The following is a 19,917-nucleotide window of genomic DNA, read 5'->3' as shown; positions in this document are numbered from 1 at the left end:
CAAGGAACTCTCAAGTCTTCTCCAACACCACAGTTCAAAAGCATCAGTTCTTCAGCGCTCAGTTTTCTTTATAGTCCAACTCTCACATCCATTCATGACTACTGAAAACACCATAGCTTTGACCAGACGGACCTTTGTTGGCAAAGTAATGTCTCTGCTTTTTAATATGCTATCTAGGTTGGTCATAACTTTCCTTCCAAGGAGTAGGTGTCTTTTAATTTCATGGCTGCAATCAGCACCTGCAGTGATTTTGGAGCCCAAGAAAGTAAAGTCTGTCACTTGTTTCATTTCCCCATCTATTTGCCATGAAGTGATGGGACCAGATGCCATGATCTTAGTTTTCTGAATGTTGAGCTTCAAGCCAACTTTTTCACTCTTCTCTTTCACTTTCATCAAGAGGCTCTTTAGTTCTTCTTCACTTTCTGCCATAAGGGTGGTGTCATCTGCATATCTGAGGTTATTGATATTTCTCCCAGCAATCCTGATTCCAGCTTGTGCTTCATCCAGTCCAGCATTTCTCATTAATTACTCTGCATATAAGTTAAATAAGCAGGGTGATAATATACAGCCTTGATGTACTCCTTTCCCTATTTGGAACCAGTCTATTGTTCCATTTCCAGTTCTAACTGTTGCTTCTTGACCTGTATATAGATTTCTCAGAAGGCAGGTCAAGAGGTCTGGAATTCCCATCTCTTTAAGAATTTTCTACAGTTTGTTTGTATTAAGAAATTACACAAGTGCAGATAAATAACAGGAGATATTGTCTTAAGAGAAATAGAAAGTGAAAAGGAGGAAAATTCTTTAAAATGAAAATAAAGTAAGATGAACTTTATTTGAGCTTCCCAGGTAGCTCAGTGGTAAAGAATCTGCCTGCCGATGTAGGGTATGCCGGAGATGGGGGTTCAGCCCCTAGGAGGGGAAGATCCTCAGGAGGAGGAAACGGCAACCACTCCAGTGTTCTTGCCTGGACAATCCCATGGCCAGGGGAGCCTGGCAAGTCCATAGGGTAGCAGAGGATGAGACACAACTGAGCATGTATACGAACTTTATTCACCAACTTCTAAATCAGTTTAGAGACGTTGACCAACTTAGAAGTTGGATAAAGAAAATCTAATATATGTATGCTAGCTAGAAAGCCCGTGAGGAAACCATCAAAGCAAGAGAATGGAGCAAATGCTACAAAATTAAATTCAATACAACTTTCCTGACTCAGACTGTGTGAAAATTGATCAGGAAACGACCAGCACCAAGCCATGTGCTGTGCTGAGTCCCTTCAGTCGCGTCCGACGCTGTGCAACCCCACCAGGCTCATCCGTGGAATTCTCCAGGCAAGAATACTGGAGTGGGTTGCCAAGCCCTCCTCCAGGGGATCTTCCCCACCCAGGTACTGAACCCACATCTGTGACTCCTGCACTGCTGGCGATTTCTTTACTGCTGAGCCACTAGAGAAGCCTCACCAAGACACAGTCTAATAAAATTACTAGATTCTAAAGAAAAAGAAATCCTTTGGGCATCTGGGCAAAAAAGATCAATTTACTCATAAAGGAAAAAAAAATCAGATCATCATCAGGCTTGCCCGTAACACTTTACATCAGAACACAGAGTAAGACATTTAAGATACTTGGGGGAAAAATGGTGAACGCAGGACTCATCCAGCCAAACTCATGCTCAAGAATAAAGGTCCCAAATAATTTGTCACTAAGCAAGAATTCAGTGAATATTTTTCCAGTGACATATTCCCGAGGAATTAGAGAACAAACTTAAAACAAGCAGAATTGCTGGTCAGACATCAACATGAGGACTGGTAGTGAACATTAAGTGTGTGTGTGTAGAATTGATATAACATGACAATTAGAAAGAAAGCGTGGTATGAAATGGTCCTATGTTTCAACAATGTAGGTACACTATTATTGTTAGAAAAATTCAGCAGGAGAATGGGTAGAGCACATGGAAATACATTTGAAGTTTTTAGTAATCAAATTTGTGGTGATAATGTTATTACTGTTCTGAAATCATGGTGTGCACAATGTAAGCTGAGGCTAATGTGCTATTGTGAATATGATAATCCTACCATTCTCTGTCTGTTTTCTTCTTTAAACTTTTTATTTTGTATTGAAGTATAGCCAATTAACAATTCTGTGATGGTTTCAGGTGAACAGCAAAGGGACTCAGCCATACATATACATATATCCATTCTCCCCAAACTCCCCTCCTGTCCAGGCAGTCACGTAACATTGAGAAGAGTTCCACGTGCTATACAGGAGGTTCTTATTCATTATCCATTCTAAATATAGCACTGTGGACATGTCCATCCCAGACTCCCTAACTGTCCCTTCTCCCCAGCAACCGTAAGTTCACCGTCTGTGAGTCTCTTTCTGTTCTGTGAGCCCATGTGCATGAGTTGTGTTTAGATTCCACCTGTAAGGGGTGTCATACGATATTTCCCCCCCCGACTTACTTCACTCAGTGGGACAGTTCCGAGGTCCATCCCTGTGGCTGCACATGGCGTTCTTTCATTGTTTCTGTGGCTGAGTAATATTCCATTGTACGTATGTGTCTCATCTCTGTCATCCTCTGTGTTCTTGATAGCCAGTTGAGGGTGGGGGTGGAAAGGAAGATAGAAATGTCAAATTGAAAACGTTAAGTGAAAACTCTATAATTTGGAAGTAGCTACCATTTTAGCAAATTCAAATCTACAAAACAGAATTATTAGCTGTACCCCCCAGGCTGTACATTAGCTCCCCAGGGTGTAACCATTTTGTAAAACTGAAATTTTGTACCCATTTTGGATAGGCCAGGACAGAAATTTTCACAGTCCAGTGGTACAGAGCTGAGCAGGGGGATTCAATAAATACTCACTGGACTCACTTACAGTGATATGAGGGGATGTCATATGCCAAAGCCAAAGGGAGGTGGGAGACTTCCTCACCTAAGTCTGACCAAACCCCCACCTGGCTTAAAGCCAATTTCGGGTCTGCTCTGCACTTGCCACTGAGTGTTGGTGCAGAAGAGCAGGCACTCTACTGACCAGCCTGCTCGAGATTCACAATTTCTGACCCCAGATGGGCTGTTGTTGTTCAGTTGCTAAGTCGTGTCTGACTCTTTGCAACTCCATGGACTGCAGCACACCAGGCTCCCGTGTCCTTCACTATTTTACAGTATTGGCTCAGACTCATGTCCAGTGAGTCAGAGATGCCATCTCACCATCTCATCCTCTGTTAGCCACTTCTCCTTTGGCCTTCGGTCTTTCCCAAAGAGTCAGCGCTTCGCATCAGGTTCAGCTTCAGCATCAGTCCTTCCAATGAATATCCAGGGTTGACCTCCTTTAGGACTGACTGGTTTGACCTCCTTGCATTCCAAGGGACTCTCAAGAGTCTTTTCCAGAGCCACAATTCGAAAGCATCAGTTCTTTAGTGCTTAGCTTTCTTTATGGTCCAGCGCCCCCATCATGGGCTTTTGGTGCCCAGCAACAATCCTGACTATCCCTCCCATCCCCTTTCTCGTTCATACCTTTCCTTCTCTTCTCAAATTCCCCAAGCCCACTTGTCCACACCTGGGCCCCAGCAGCCTTCCTGCCCTCCAAGATTACCCCTCTTCTCATCTGTCAGTTCCCGTCGCGTCACCTGCTCACAGGCACCACCAAGTGCCTCCTCTTCCTGCTCACCCCCTTCGGCATACTGGCATCCTGCCATTACAGAGATCTCCCGTTTTCAAAAAGCTCTTTACAGCCCCACAGCCCCTCCAGCTGCTCTCCCCCGTCTCTGCTGCTCTTTCAGCCAAACTCCTAGAAGGAAGTGTCCGTGCTCACCTCTTGGAATTTGTCTCCTCCAATTCTCTCTTGACTCCACCCCCACAGGGCCTTTGGCTACATGCCTCCAATAAGTCATGGCTCCTATCAAGATTGCAACAGCATCTCCATTTCTAAGTCCAGCCAGCTTTCAGATAAAGTGGTTTATCTGCAGCCTTTGACACAATTTGTCATGACACATACACCCCCTTTGAAATATTGCGTTCCCTTGGCTTCCAGGACTCACTCATTCTTCTCATTTTCCACCTGCCTAGTAGACTGCTGCTTCTCAGTCTCCTTTGGAGGCCCTATCTCAGCATCTCCACAAAGGGTAGAGAGTCTCTTCTGGCCTCAGGGCTACTGAGATGACACCAAGTCTGTCAAACCAGACGTACAAGAATCATAGGTGGAGCCCAGTGTCACGCTTTACTAATAATGTCAAGGATGCTGGTAATGATGAAGCACAGACGGAATAAAGGCAGCCCACGTCATTGAACACAGCTCAGTGTTTAACAAAGCCCAGGTCCTGTCTCAGCATATTGGGACGTACTCTAGGCAAGAGTCAATGCATCAGGTCTCCAGGAAGCTCACAGAATGATCTCGACATAAAACCTCTCAGGTATGCAAACTGTCTCATCATTCACCACTTGATGAAATGTCTTCATTTACCCCTTAATAATTGCATAGCTTACGGCATTTTCAGAGGGCCTTACTTTATGCATTCACATATTCTAGTTTGTTCACTGTAAGCAAACTTAGATCGAGTGTTTCCCGCTAAATCCATTCTATAGATGGGAACTCTTTTCTAGCTAATGCCATTGTATATAAGTAGTATTAGCATATTTACAAGGGGACTTGACCAATCCATCTTTCTCTTTCTGATGAGGTCAGAAATATGAGAAAATGGATAGCTGCCCTGATGCTAATCCTTTTCTTTTCAGCTCTGTATGCACCTATGACTTCAAAACTGGTGTCTACAACCTACATTTTTCTCTTAAATTCCAAAGCCATCCATTCAGTTAGGCACTCAACATTTTGACTTAGCTGTGTCAGAGGTTAACAAACTGAATATGATCACAACAGAAATAACGATTCCTTTTCTAACTCTCTAAACACACACACACCTTTCTCCCATGTCTCCCCAGCTCAGTAAGTCTCCCCCATGCTCCCCCGTCCTCTCTCCTTGGGGGACAAACACTATATCCTGCTTGGTTCCTTTTCCTCTCACATCACATATCCAATCCGCCTAAAAATATCTGCCATTTCTACCTTCAAAATACATGCAGAGCTCAACCACTGATCCATCGTCACTCCCACGGCTGCCTTCCTCGTTCAGGCCACTGCCATCCCTCCATGGACCTCACTGAAACCACCTCCGACCTGCGTCTCTGCTTCCTGCCTCCATCCTTGTCCCCGAGAGTCTACGCTGAGCACATCGGCCAGATGGCTGTCTTTAAGAGATTAGTCAAATTGTGTCCTCCACAGCTCCACAGTCTCCAGTGGCTCCCATATCTCTCAGAATAAAAGCCAGAATTCTTCTGGCAGCCTTCGGGGATCTATACATCCTGCATCCCCATTAACTCTCTGGCTCATCTACTATTATCTTTACCCCACCCCACCCCCACACACACACCCATTCACTCTACTTCAGACACACTGGCCTTTCTGCGGGACCTCAAACTGAGCACACTGCAGCCCCTGCACCTTTATCATGCTCCGTATTCAGCCTGGAAACTCATTTTCCGCGGGTGGCACCTGGCTTGCTTTTCTAATCTCCTTCAGATGTTGGCTTAAACGAACCTTCTTTATAAGGGATTCCCTATTCCCTGATCACCTCTCTAAAACTGTCATTCACGTCTTCCCCCGAATCTATCTGATTTTTTATTCTCCACCCCACTTGCCACCATCTGACATGCTGGACACTTTGACCTTTCTATACTTACTGTTTAGACTTTGGGATGAGAGTAAAGATGCCCTTTTCTTCAGGGCTGTATCCCAGCAGTCTGGGGGGGTGGTGTCTGGCACTTAGTAGGTGCTCAGTAAATGTTGCATGCATTAATTCATAGTGGAGCAGATCGACCTGAGTTGAGCTGAGTTTAGAGGAGCATATGATCAAATAATGCAAGGAGAACATTAGGCCTGTGATAAGGAAGGCTTTGGAAGATGGCCTGTGCCATTTGAATCTTATTCTGCAGGCTGGAGGAATCGTTAAAGCAAATTGAGCCAAGCAACAGCACAAAGAAATGAAGTCAGGGATAAAAGAAATCATGCTTTAAGAGTAAGAATAATGTGAAAGGAAAATTTTGTTCCTGAACATTAGTCTCTCTTCGTCAAAGTGAATATGCTCATTGATACTGTGTGAGCTGCTAACAATTACCAGAGGTGGAAACTGTTACCTTTTTTCAAAATGGCTTTAAAAACCAATAGATCCCTGAATAGAGGTATGATGACATACTATCCGATGAGGTTGAGAGTGATTCCTTATGAGTGTCCGTAACTTGAAGTATGGATGCAGTCCCTAAAATTTATATGAAAAAATGTATTAAATGCTGTTGGTAACAGTATTAGGTGACTGGATAGCATCACCAACTCAATCAATGGACATGTGCTTAGGCAAACTCCAGGAGATAGTTAAGGCACAGGGAGGCCTGGCAAGCCGCAGTCCATTGGGGTCGCAAAGAGTCAGACACGACTTAGTGACTGAACAACAACAAAGTAGTATTCCAAAAATCTGAAGTTCGAAAAAACCGATTTCTGGAGGACACATTTCTAGAAACACAAAGAAGAAATGCCTCATCTACCTCTTGTAAGTTGGGACTGGGAGACTTTCTCTAGGTTGGACTATACCTTATCCACCCCATCCCACCCCACCCTTGCAGTTTTTATGGAAGTGAATCGACAAGAAAACGCCCCCCAAACCACCAAGTATTAGCATTTTGGATGCTAAAGCTGAAACTCCAATACTTTGGCCACCTCATGCGAAGAGTTGACGCACTGGAAAAGACCCTGATGCTGGGAGGGATTGGGTCAGGAGGAGAAGGGGACGATAGAGGATGAGATGGCTGGATGGTATCACCGACTCCATGGACATGGGTTTGGATGGACTCCGGGAGTTGGTGATGGACAGGGAGGCCTGGCGTGCTGTGATTCATGGGGTCGCAGAGGGTCGGACACGACTGAGCGACTGAACTGGAAACGTTCGTGCCTGTACCTCTTCGGATCTGTGCTGTCTCTCTGAAAAGCTGATTTCTTTCTGCAGTACAACCGGTACCAGCAGTACGGGGCGGAAGAGTGCGTGCTGCAGCTAGGGGGCGTGCTCTGCCCCAGCCCGGGCTGCGGGGCGGGGCTGCTTCCAGAACCCGGCCAACGGAAGGTCACCTGCGAAGCGGGCCACGGCCTGGGCTGCGGGGTGAGTACCAGCCACGCCCCTGGTGTGGACTGTGTGTTCGCTTTGGGAAATTGGCTCAGTTGCTGCTTTATTTTCATTTTCCATTTGGACTTAGAGACCTTTGACCTGATTTTTTAATTTTCATTTTATTTTTTTCATTTTCCATTTGGACTCAGATATCTTTGACCTGATGTAAAAACTATATATATATATATATATATATTTTCAATTGTTAACAGAATCCCGTATATAATGAGAGGAGGTAAGATTTTCTGCTTTGATAGCTATCAGTATTTAAGACGTGAAATCACTCAGTCAGCCTTTTAAATTTTTCTTCCGGTGCGCAGATAATTCAGAGCAAAAATGATTTCTTCAGAGGTGGCATCGCATCAACAGGAGTGAAGGAGAAAAAGAATTCCACCTCTTAGGGCGATTGTCTTAGCGACGTTTCTGGCCTGAGTAGTTCAAGAAATAAAAATGAAGATTAATATGGAAAACTTGAAATGTTACCGGGTGGTAAAAATCTTTTTAAATAGAGATGAGCAAAACTTAATGGGGCCTCTTAGGGAAGCAGACAAAGAAGCATGGAAAATGTTTGTTCTAAGAGGTCAAACCAATATGACCTAGACGGCTTCTCGAATGGGTCTGCGGCTGCTAGCTGATGGTGAAGGGGCGAGGGAGGCATAACTCAAACGCAAACAGGCTGGCTAAATTATAGGCTGAAATGACAAATGGATAATAATCCTGGTATTAAATTTCATGCCAGCCAGAAAAAGGAAGAGGTGTATGTGCTTATAAAATGCTATTGGATTGTGATGGGAGAGCATTCCTTTTAAAATTGCAGCTTCGTGAGGAGCTTTGTTGGAAGGAGACGTATGGATGGATGGCAGAGGTGTATTACCCAGGCCTAATTTGGGGCTGAGCCTCCTGAGTTACATATGCATAAATTGGCATCTGTCATCCTTGGTAGAGCTCCCCATTGCTCATGCAGTGGGGCTTACCAAGTTCTGGGCTGAGTGATAAAGCAGAGCAAGTGGAAGTTGAAAAATAATGAGATACCATGATGCGTAAGCAGAAAGAAATACTTCTGGGCTAATGGCGATTTCATTAGGATGAAAACTCACATCATGTCTGCTAGCCTTAGAAATTATGGAAATCAAACCCTGCTTCCCAGCCTTAGTCATCATCGTTTACTGTATAATCTGCACTGGTTGCATGTGGCCCAAGCAAGCTGCCAAATTCTGGGATCAGAGTCTCCAGCAAATGTTTTCTTTTAGATTGAGTTGCAATAGCCTTTAACTAATGGCCCAGTTCCGTCTATGCTTCTACCTAATAATTGTTCCTCTTGCTCCGTTGTCTAAAGCTGGGGAGTTCTTTGGGCCTGTCTTCCCTTCATTGTTCATCTTGAACAGTTTTGAAGGTTTATGTAATTTTAAGATTTGAACGTCTTTCTCTTCCCTTTTTTACACAATGTGATATTATAAGTAACACACACATTTGAACTCCAAATTATGGAAAATTACCCTGGAAATGAATTGCATTGTTTTAATATCTTTGGGTTAAGAGAGTTTAGGCGCAAACCTTACCTAATGGAGAATGGCTATCTTCAGGATGTTTCTTTGGAAGTTCTAGTTAATGTGTTTTATTTATTCTGTTTTGTTATGGGGAGGGGGCATGCTTGTTGGTTTGTATATTACTTATCTGTTGCTATATAAGAAATAACCCCAAATTTTAGCCTTTTCATTAATAAACATCTTTTATCTCACAGCTTCTGAGGGTCGGGAATCCCTAAGTAGCTTAGCTCTGTGGTTCTTGCTCAGGGTTCTCATGAGGTTGGAGTCAAACTCAGTTGTAGTTAACCCAAGACTTGACTGGGGCTGGAAGACCCACTACAAAAATGGCTTGACCCGTGATTCTTGGCCAGAAATGCCTCAGTTCCTCACTGGCTGTTGGCCACAGTTTCTAATTACATACCCCTTTTCTTAGGCTACTTGTCCCCAGAATGGTAGCTGACTTACCCAGAGCCAATGATCCAAGGGACAGAGCAAAGACAAAGCCACGGTGACCTGCTGTTCGAGGCTGTGCACCATCCCTTCTGCTTTGTTCCTTTGGTTAGCACTGAGTAAAAGTTCAGCCCACCCACAAAGGGAAGGGAAAACTAAGCTCCATCTTAAAGGGAAGGTGTCAGGGAATTCATGGATATATTTTGAACCACCACTGTCTATAATTTGAAGAAGTTGAATAGAGAACAAAGAGAAATGATTTTCTGAAACATCTCACCTGATGCTTTCTTTGTCCTCCCCACCTTTTTTCCCCAACCCCTGTAAGCTTTTTCAGGCTGATGTCAATTCCCATTGCTTTGGCTTTTCAGAAGAGATAAATTGACATGATCATTGCTCTTTTTTCTTCAAATCTTTAACTTTCACAAAAGCGTGTTAACCCAACTTACATGCCTTAGGGATTCTGTGGTGCTTAAAAGGGAGATTAGGTTGTATGACTCAGGTCCAAATCTTGGCTATATCAACTGCAAGTGGTCTTAATCTTTCTGTGCCTCAGTGTCCTCACTTTAAAACAGAGTGTATTACAATGACCCTGATAAGGCTCCTCTGGCCATGGGATTCTCCAGGCAAGCGTACTGGAGTGGGTTGCCATTCCCTTCTCCAGGGGACCTTCCCAACCCAGGGATCGAACCAGTGTCTCCTACATCTCCTGCATTGAGAGGCAGGTTCTTTACCACCAGCGCCACCTGAAAAGCCCTTATAAGGCCATTATGAATGTTAAATGAGCTGATGGGTATAATAGCACATGACATAAAGTATGTATTTATTTAATATTTAATCAAAAGCTTAATCAGTATTTATCAAAAGCTCACCTTAAAGACCTAATTAAATATTCAAGGAAAATTAACAACAGAGTGTTTGTTTGATCCTCTCTCCCAAATATTCTAGAATATTCCCCTCTGACTCAAGGTAGATGCAGCAGGGAATTAGGTACGTAGGCCTCCCTATTTTAGCCCTTCAAAGAATTGCTTTTGGTTTTCCTGCACAGTAATTTGGTGTCATTGTTTATACTGCAGTCATTCCACAGATGCTTGCTATAATCAGTGCTTGCGACTCCAGATACCCGAGTGGGCTTTCCTGTGAGGGACCGCAGTGCCCATTTCAGGCTCATTATGCTTGTCCTGGGGAAGTTGACCCTGCTGAGGGTCCCCCCGAAAGCTGACTGCTGGAAATCCTAGAGCCACCTCTGTGGGGCACCTACAGCAGAGAGACAGGCCACTGATAGAGTGGGTCTGGAAGCTTATTTCCTGGCTTGACTTCTTTCTCTTCCCTTTCTCCTGGTATATGCTGTTTTGCTGTGATTTTTGCACCCTTGTAAGCTGCCAATCTTTTCTGGATTTAAGGGTGGTAATGGAAAGCTGTTGTGTGAAAGAAACCGTGGTTAGTTTATGTTGTCTGTCTGTTAGGAGACAGAACAGGGCCCAAATAAGTAGACGTTAGAGGAAGCTGAGTTAGAGGAGCCTGCTCAGGGTTTGCTGTGAGCACCATGGACAGTGGCCACAGAACAGGCTGCCCCTGGAGCAGAGAGTGCCCCACCCTACACGGTGCTCAAGGAAAGGAACTGACAGCAAGCTGTGTAAGCGTCAGGGTCTTGGACGTGCTTCTTGGGCTGTAGCTTTCAAGTTTATTGTAAGGTATCCGCGAATCTGCCTGTACTTAATTTGTCCTCAACTGTCAACTCTTATTATGTGGGGCTTGATGTTACAAAAAGGATCTGATGCATAAAAAAAGGTTGAAAACCAAAACCTGTCATTCACAGAATTTTAAAATTCAGCCTTCCAGGTACAGAGTAAGGTGGACCCACATGGACTCACATTTTTAGAGCCGAGTTCACACCTATGTGCTGATCTCCAGACAGGACAGTTCTAATCTTCCCATCAGTCAGCCCACCACCACATGCCTAGATGGTCCCCGCTACCTCCCTGATTGCTGTTGTACATAGCTTCCATCTGAAGACACAAGTTTCAGTATTGTGATTGTCTTTGACTTCTTTAAATGAGTGCTCAGGCTAGTACTTACGACTTTCGTATGCAAGTATATAGTACTACTCACTGGAATATCAGATTAGCTGATCCATGGCGCTCCTAAGTCACTAGCTTAACTGTTACCCAGAGAACAGTGAACATTAGCTAATGAATATAAGGATTTCCATTTAAATGATAATGTCAGTCCATCCAGGAAAAGCCTGGTAGATGTGTGGTGGTTATATCAAAATTTTACCATTATTAAAGAATTATTTAAACTTAAGTACCACCTCTCAGGGTCCAAGTTGCAGTGTTATACTTGTTTCATGCTTTCCTATTCCTGTCCTCAGCCTTGATGTTGTTCTCAGTAAGAACCTGTATTTAGAGTTCAACATACATTGAATACACTTTTATTTTCAAATACTAATCATTATGTACCCCAATATTAGAATCGCTTACCTTGCCTCAACAAGAATCTCTGAAAAAGCATAAAATATGCAGTGTTGTACTTGTACACGTAATACATCATTTAGAACACCAAAATATACTAACTTCAGAGATCCACAAAAAGTCAATTAGGAACCTGAAAATCCTCCAAAAATTGCAGTTTTTATACCCTATCGAAGGCCTCCCCGCCAAATGAAGGATTCAGAGCATTCTGATAAAAGAAAATGTCTTGGTCTTGGGAGCACTGATACTTTCCTTTTGACAAGCACAGAATATTTTTACATGGATAGACAGAACTGAACAAGGGTATGTTTGGGGATCAAATAGCCTGACCTCACTCTCTGCCAACGCTTAATCATACTTTTACAACTGCTCATAAAAATATTAATTGATTTCCTGAGGAATTCATGTAATGCATTATTCTTTCTCTGGCCTTATTGCTATTCATCAGAACTATCTCACTAACTTTGATGGTGCCAGTGTAAAATGTTGACATGTTTAATGCTAGAAAACAGCAACAAAATATGGAATACATTATCCTCACTGACCTGGGGCTACAAAAAGCTATGGCAATCAAACCTCGCAAGTTTTCTATCAGCAAAACATCTTTATCTTATTTGATGATGTTTGGGGATGTTCTACATCTGAGAGACAATTTCGTAAAATAATACTAGACATTTAATGAAGAGTTTTCTGTTTTGAATTAGAAATACAGGGACAAGATTTAACAATGGGGGAAAAAAGTCTTATGCATTTAAATGAAAACCAGAGATCTTTTTTTTTTTTTTTAAAGTGATTAAGCCAACCATTAGTTAAGGAAATTAAATAGAATTTCTTAAGGCATCTGAGAGACTCTCCCTCCTTTGATGAGTAGTGTGTGTGGCTTTGAGGTGGATTGATTGAGGAGACAGAGCATTCCGTCTTGGGCTCCTCACTTGCACAGATCCCTTCCACGCCCTCTTACCCAAGTTTACATTCTTGCACTGTCTTCCTTGAAGAGAGTCTCAAAAATTGTAGAACCTTAAGCTACAAAGGCTTCATCAAAACTGAATCTAGACTTCAGTGAGAACAGGGTAGACTTGCTGTGTGCCAAGAAATCCTTGTTGAAACTACTTATAACAATAGCATTCATATGTTGTTGAAGATTTTAGTTAGAGTCCAAGCCTCCTGGTTTAGCCCTTATATAGGACAGGAGTCTATGGAGACAAATGGGGATAACAATTCCTTCATTCAGAGATCTAATTATTGATTTTAAAAGTAACTAGATGGGGAGCCCTTTTCTTTTCAATATGTGGTACTCAGAAATAGAAAGTCAAGCGATGGCCAATATTTAATAAATGGTTACTTTTTCAATTCTGTAAAGAATTTTATAAAAATACAAAATTTAATTAAATTACCTCAAGTATTTTGAAAACTGTATAGAAGATCTCCCTTTTTCCAAAGAAGAATAGAGATTAAAATCTAGACTCCACATATGTGTGGTTTATATCATAATGCTTTCCAGGAGACACCAAAAAGCACAGGTATTTTTCATTCTGCCTAAATGTGGGTTTGTTGGGGTTAAGCTCCAGGCTATCATCTCACCTTGCTAGCCTCAACTCTATGGCCTCTTCAACATGTAGAACATAGAATCAAATCTTTTTGACACATTATTTTTGATATTTGGGATGTTCTTTATCAGAGAGTATTTTTAAAAGAAAGCTAACATTATGAAATATCAGAAATATGCATGCCGTGTTTATTTGACAGGTGTCCAAAACTCTAATTTAAGCTCTGAGACTGGCTCATTTGCAGAGTGGAAATTAGTCTTGCTAGACTTTCTGCTTGCGAGCCAGCTTGAAGTGCAAAGACAGAAAGCTCTGGAGAGTGTTTATTTTAATTAAAGAAACTGTTCATAAACATACAAACAAGTTCTGCATACCATTCCTCTGGAAAACATTTATCAATTGGCAAATGTTCCTAGAAAGTATTCTGCAGTCTGAAATAGAAATATGTATTTTCTAATCAAACATAGATCAATGACCTTTCCACATGTCTTTAGCTATTTTTTAAAATAAGAGAAGTGTGAAATAATTATACTCTTTCAAAGCAGTAAGCTCTGTCTCTTTGAATAATGTGTTGTCTGTGTGTGTGTGCAGTCGTGTCTGACTCTTTGTGACCCCATGGACTGTAGCCACCAGGCTCCTCTGTCCATGGAATTCTCCAGGCAAAAATACTGGAGTGGGTTGCCATTTCGTTGTCCAGGAGATTTTCTTGACTCAGAGATCAAATCTGTGTCTCTTGCATCTCTTGCATTGGCAGGCGGATTGTTTATCAATGTGCCACCTGGGAAGCCTAGGAAATAAATTTTGTGGCAAATTACATAAAAAAGCCCTCTTTAGCTCTACCTGCTACAGGAGAGCTCAGAACATTCCAGAAAACAGGCTTCTATGAAGATAACATAGTTTCTGTGTATTCATTTTGACCCTGCCCTCACTTCAGTCTAGGGCAAGGCTGTCTGATATGGTAACCAGAGGCCACAAGTGACTGTTTAAATTAAAATTAAATAAAACTTAAAATTAGGTTTCTCAGTCACAGCAGCTACATTTTAAGTATTCAGTGACCACATACAGCCTCCGGCTACTGGACTAGACCTAGGCCATGCAGACAGAGTGTGTTTTCATCCATATCACAGAAAGTTCAGTGGGGCAGAGAAAATAGCTGTAAGATATCACCCTAGAAGAAGCTTTCACAAGCTCAAAGATGCCTGTGTCTCAAACAAATTGAAGTTTGACCCCTTCAATTCTAGTTAAGAAGAAAAATCTTTCTAGAAATTAAAGCAGTTTCCTAAGTTAAAAAAAAAAAAAATGTACAGCAGTGTTTTCCAAAGTGATCCTCGTTAAGTGCATGTTCAAGGGATGTTATGTACTAGGAGGATGGTTGGAATCCGGTACAGAGAGCCTGAGCCAAGATCTGTGATCAAAGAGCTTGGATGCACACAAATGTTGTTGCTGTTGTTCAGTCACTCAGTCGTGTCCAACTCTGCAACCCCATGGCCTGCAGCACGCCAGGCCTCCCTGTCCTTCACTGTCTCTTGGAATGGGTTCAAGTTCACATCCACTGAGTTGGTGATGCTGTCTAACCATCTCATCTTCTGCTACCCTCTTCTCCTTTGGCCTCCAGTCTTTCCCAGCATCAGGGTCTTTTCCAGTGAGTGTGCTCTTCACATCAAGTGGCCAAAGTATTAGAGCTTCAGCTTCAGCATCAGTCCTTCCAATGCATGCACTTCAGTTCAGTTCAGTCGCTCAGTCGTGTCCGACTCTTTGCGACCGCATGAATCACAGCACGCCAGGCCTCCCTGTCCATCACCAACTCCCGGAGTTCACTCAAACTCATGTCCACAGAGTCGGTGATGCCATCCAGCCATCTCATTCTCTGTCGTCCCTGTCTCCTCCCACCCCCAATGCCTCCTAGCATTAGAGTCTTTTCCAGTGAGTCAACTCGTTGCATGAGGTGGCCAAAGTATTGCAGTTTCAGCTTTAGCATCAGTCCCTCCAATGAACATCCAGGATTGATCCCCTTTAGAATGGACTGGTTGGATCTCCTTGCAGTCCAAGGGACTCTCAAGAGTCTTCTCCAGCACCACAGTTCAAAAGCATCAATTCTTCGGCGATCAGCTTTCTTCACAGTCCAACTCTCACATCCATACATGACCACGGGAAAAACCATAGCCTTGACTAGACGGACCTTGGTTGGCAAAGTAATGTCTCTGCTTTTTAATATGCTATCTAGGTTGGTCATAACTTTTCTTCCAAGGAGTAAGCGTCTTTTAATTTCATGGTTGCAGTCAGCATCTGCAGTGATTTTGGAGCCCCAAAAAATAAAGTCTGACACTGTTTCCACTGTTTCCCCATCTATTTCCCATGAAGTGATGGGACCAGATGCCATGATCTTCGTTTTCTGAATGTTGAGCTTCAAGCCAACCTTTTCACTCTCCTCTTTCACTTTCATCAAGAGGCCTTTGAGTTCCTCTTCACTTTCTGCCGTAAGGGTGGTGTCATCTGCATATCTGAGGTTATTGATATTTCTCCCAGCAATCTTGATTTCAGCTTGTGCTTCTTCCAGCCCAGCGTTCCTCATGATGTACTCAGCATGTAAGTTAAATAAGCAGGGTGACAATATACAGCCTTGATGTACTCCTTTTCCTATTTGGAACCAGTCTGTTGTTCCATGTCCAGTTCTGACTGTTGCTTCCTGACCTGCATACAGGTTTCTCAAAGGCAGGTCAGGTGGTCTGGGATTCCCATCTCTTTCAGAATGTTCCACAGTTTATTGTGATCCAACTCCGTTAAACAGGGCTTTTTTCTGTTGGACTTAAAGCTTTCATTATGCAAACATGCCTATTCCTGAACAAGGGGAACACCACAGCAGCCTTCCCTAAGTTCTTTCAAGCAAGAAGTGCCTTTTGGGTGGTCCATCTTATAAGACAGGTGTTTCATAGAACAGCTTGACTCAGGCAATCAAATCCCTTGCTGTATCTGAATAGCAAGCTTACCGCAGAACTCTTGGGAAGGAGCTAGTGAAACCCAAGGATCAGAACATTAAGTCTACAACTTTGCAGAGGACTAAAAAAGCATGATTTTTTAAAATGATATACCATATTTGTATTAGAGGTATTTTTCAGACTACATATTTTATAGTGAAACCTCTTTATTCTTAAACTGCTACTGATATATAATTTTATGGATTTTAACATACATAGAGAAGATAGGGCGAAGTTTTATGACTGTGTGTGATTAGCAGCATATTTTCAAATGATTCCTATTAAATGAACAGGAGAAATTTTTGAGCTTCATAGAATAAAGGGTATTATGGTAAAAAAATATATATATATATATTTCTATAGTGGGTATCAGTGCATGTCAATCTCATAAAACGTTAACTGCATAGGACAGTTGATCATGACAAAGGAGTCACAGGGGTTTTAAATTTTATTTTACTGAAGGAGAGTTGATTTACAATGTTACCTTAGTTTCTGGTGTGCAGCAAAGTGATTCTGTTACATACATGTATTTTTTTTCATATTCTTCCCCATTATGGTTTCTGTCTCGTTCTGGCTTTCTACACGGTCAGAAATTGCTCCACAAGTGGTCACACCAGTGTGAGGCTGGGCCACGCCCCGCTGTAACTGCCCTGGTGGGGCCACCCTTACACGGGGGCACGCTGGAGCTCCCTGCCAGAGTCCCAAAGGGCGGTCCTCTCTTCCTGTCCTTCCCAGAGCCCACCGGGGTTTCTGGGGGGTGGGGAGCTCTGCTCCATCTCACTACACATTCTTTTTCACATCCTCTCCCCACTATCTCAGGCCTTCTCTCATTGGGGAGTAGAAGCCTCCCAGAGGCACACTCTGTCCTGCTTTCAGACTTGCCTCCAGCCCTCCTTTCTCATTAGGGTCTCTGCTGAACACCCCCGAAACAGCTAGTTCCTCCTGTATATTCATCCAGACCACCCTGCTGTGCGCTGGTTTTTCTCAGTTTCCCTGCATGCTGCCTTTAGAAAATGGCCTCACACATCTGACACTGTTCGTCTAGCCCACGGTTGCCCTCTGTGGTTTGCATCTCATCTTTCATGCTGTTATATACACTGCAGATCATGGAATGCGATTATCAAAGCAGTTTTCTTTGTTCTCTCGTCTTTCCTTTTTTAATACTATTTTTGATTGTGATAAAATATACACAATATAAAATTCGCCTTTGATAACCATTTTAAAGTATACAGTTCAGCAGCATCAAGTATTCATAATGTTGGATAACCATCTCCACTATCTATTTCCAAAGTTTTGTATCACCCCAAACAGAACCTTTGTTCCTATTCAGTTCAGTCGCTCAGTCATGTCTGACTGTTTGTGACCCCATGAATCACAGCACGCCAGGCCTCCCTGTCCATCACCAACTCCCGGAGTCTATCCAAACCCATGTCCATTGAGTTGGTGATGCCATCCAGCCATCTCATTCTCTGTCGTCCCCTTCTCCCACCCCCAGTCCTTCCCAGCATCAGGGTCTTTTCCAATGAGTCAGATCTTCCAATGAGGTGGCCAAAGTATTGGAGTTTCAGCTTCAACATCAGTCCTTCCAATGAACACCCAGGACTGATCTCCTTTAGGATGGACTGGTTGGATATTCTTACAGTCCAGGGAACTCTCAAGAGTCTTCTCCAGCACCACAGTTCTGTTCCTATTAGGCAGTAATTAATTCCCCATCTCTCCCAGCCCCTGGTCACCTCTAATCTTCTTGCTGTCTCTGTGAACCTGACTATCTAGATGTTTCATGTAAGTGGAATCGTAGAAATTTTTTGTCCTTTCGTATCTGGCTTAGCATAATGTTTGTGACTTAGCATAATGTTTCCAAGCCTCATGCAGCGTGTCAGAATTTCACTCCTTCTCATAGCTGAATAATAGCTCATTGTATACGTATACCATGTTTTGTATACCATGTATACATATACCATTGTATACGTATACCATGTTTTCCCACTCCTTTTTAGAATTTATTCAGCCACAGTAGTCCTTCGACTCCCTGGAGCAAAAGTCAGGCAGGTTCTCTCACTCTTGGTTGCTTATAAGTGAAAGAAAGTCTTAGAGACACTTTATGTTGTATATTCATACTGTCAATTCATTAAAAATGGCTTTTGTCCAAAAAATAAATATACTTGCTGTAACTCCAAATCTTCTGCCCTGGCTCCCAAGGCCCAGCCCTTTGCTCCGTGCCTGTGTGCCCTTAGCCTAGAAGTCCAGATGGGCTGACGTGACTCAGCCGGTGGCTCTGAGTGTTCATCAGCTTCTGCCTGTTCCATCGACTTTTTGTTGATCTCAGGTTACGGTTGACAGGACACAGTAAGAGCTGATTATCAGTCACGTTTTTCCTCTGAAAAGTGTCTACATCATCAATCTGCAGATCCAGGGTTTTTAATTCCAGTGTTTAAAATCGTTTGCCTTGAATCGTTGCCTCCAATAGTGCCTGTAGGGTTTCAGCCTCATTACAGAATCATCCATGCAGACCGAAGTCCCCCATCCTGACTTGAGTAGCAAAACCCTATCCCTGTCCTGTAGGTATAACAGAAATGTGTTTCTGCCAGAAATATAGCTCATGAGCATAATTGCAAAGATTTGTCAAGATAAGTGTGGAGGATATTCCTTGTAGTACTGCTTTGTGGTAGACCAGAACTTGGAAACAATCACATTGTCAATAACATCATAGTGGTTAAGTCCATTTTTGATCTACGGGTACAATAAAACACAATATCTTGTTTAAAAAGGGCTTCCTTGGGGCTCAGTGGTAAAGAATCTGCCTATAATGCAGGAGACCCAGGTTCAGTCCCTGGGTTGGGAAGATTCCCTGGAGAAGGGAATGGCAGCCCACTCCAGTATTCTTGCTTAGAGAATTCCATGGACAGAGGAGCCTGGTGGGCCACAGTCCATGAGGTCATAAAGAGTCAGACACAACTGAACAACGAAACCACCACCACCTGTTTAAAAACATAATACCCTTCTGCATGCTGATATGAAATAATTTCCAATACTCAGAATGAAGAGGAAAGAGCACGGAAAAGATCAGTACTCATAAACATATAAAATATTTCCTGAAAAGAATTCAACAGACCATTAACGTAGTTGCCTTTGGATAGAAAAAGTGGGGATATCAAGAAGGAACCTTTTATTAATACTCTTCAGTTTATAACTTCCTATAATGTTTGAGGTTTCTAAACATGTAGGTATGTTACTTTTACTTTTTATAACATAAGGGATTTTCTTAGTTTATGAGCTACTTTTTTATTAATCAAGCTTTTATTTTTAAAAAAAGCTAGCCATGTTATTTGTTAAAAATAAAAGCAAAGCAAAGTGAACTGTAATTAAATTGGTTAGAATTTTACACCATTTCAGACATAGTGTTTCTCTGGGGTTAGATTGAGAAAGAAGGAAATAGGTCTGCCACTGCCAGAGGCCAAGGGCATGAAAGCCGAATGGTGAGGTCCAGCTACTGTTGACTCTAAGGGGCTGGAAAGGCAGGTGGTCCATTCTTTCAGACATTTACTTGGCACGGAGCACGCTGTCCTGTCATACTGATTTAATTGAATGACATGTTTAAGAAAAATGCAGGTAAAGTCTGGTAGGAAATTTAATTTGCAGTCTCAAAATTAATTCTAAGAAGCATGTCCCCAGAAGCTTTGAACAGCCAAATGCAAATAAGTGAATTTCAATTTTTGTGTAGTTTTAAATAGTTTGAGCAGTTCCTGCAG

General features: G+C 42.6%; 1 protein-coding gene across 5 annotated transcripts in view; it reads left to right on the top strand.

Annotated features, from left to right (window-relative positions):
• PRKN (parkin RBR E3 ubiquitin protein ligase) overlaps window positions 1-19,917 on the top strand; it is a 1,261,621-nt gene that overhangs the window by 1,052,577 nt on the left and 189,127 nt on the right. For all 5 annotated transcript variants that reach the window (XM_088840889.1, XM_055433926.2, XM_055433924.2 and 2 more), the window contains one exon: window positions 7,047-7,196. In XM_088840889.1, the coding sequence (XP_088697015.1) occupies window positions 7,047-7,196 (150 nt within the window). The remainder of the gene's footprint in view (window positions 1-7,046; window positions 7,197-19,917) is intronic.

The sequence above is a fragment of the Moschus berezovskii genome, chromosome 10, assembly GCF_049115385.1.
Source record: "Moschus berezovskii isolate FMDL1 chromosome 10, NW_MosBer_1.0, whole genome shotgun sequence".
In the NCBI taxonomy this organism is placed as follows: Eukaryota; Metazoa; Chordata; class Mammalia; order Artiodactyla; family Moschidae; genus Moschus; species Moschus berezovskii.
The sequence above is the reverse complement of the archived record's forward strand: the minus strand, read 5'-3'. Positions and strand labels throughout refer to the sequence as shown.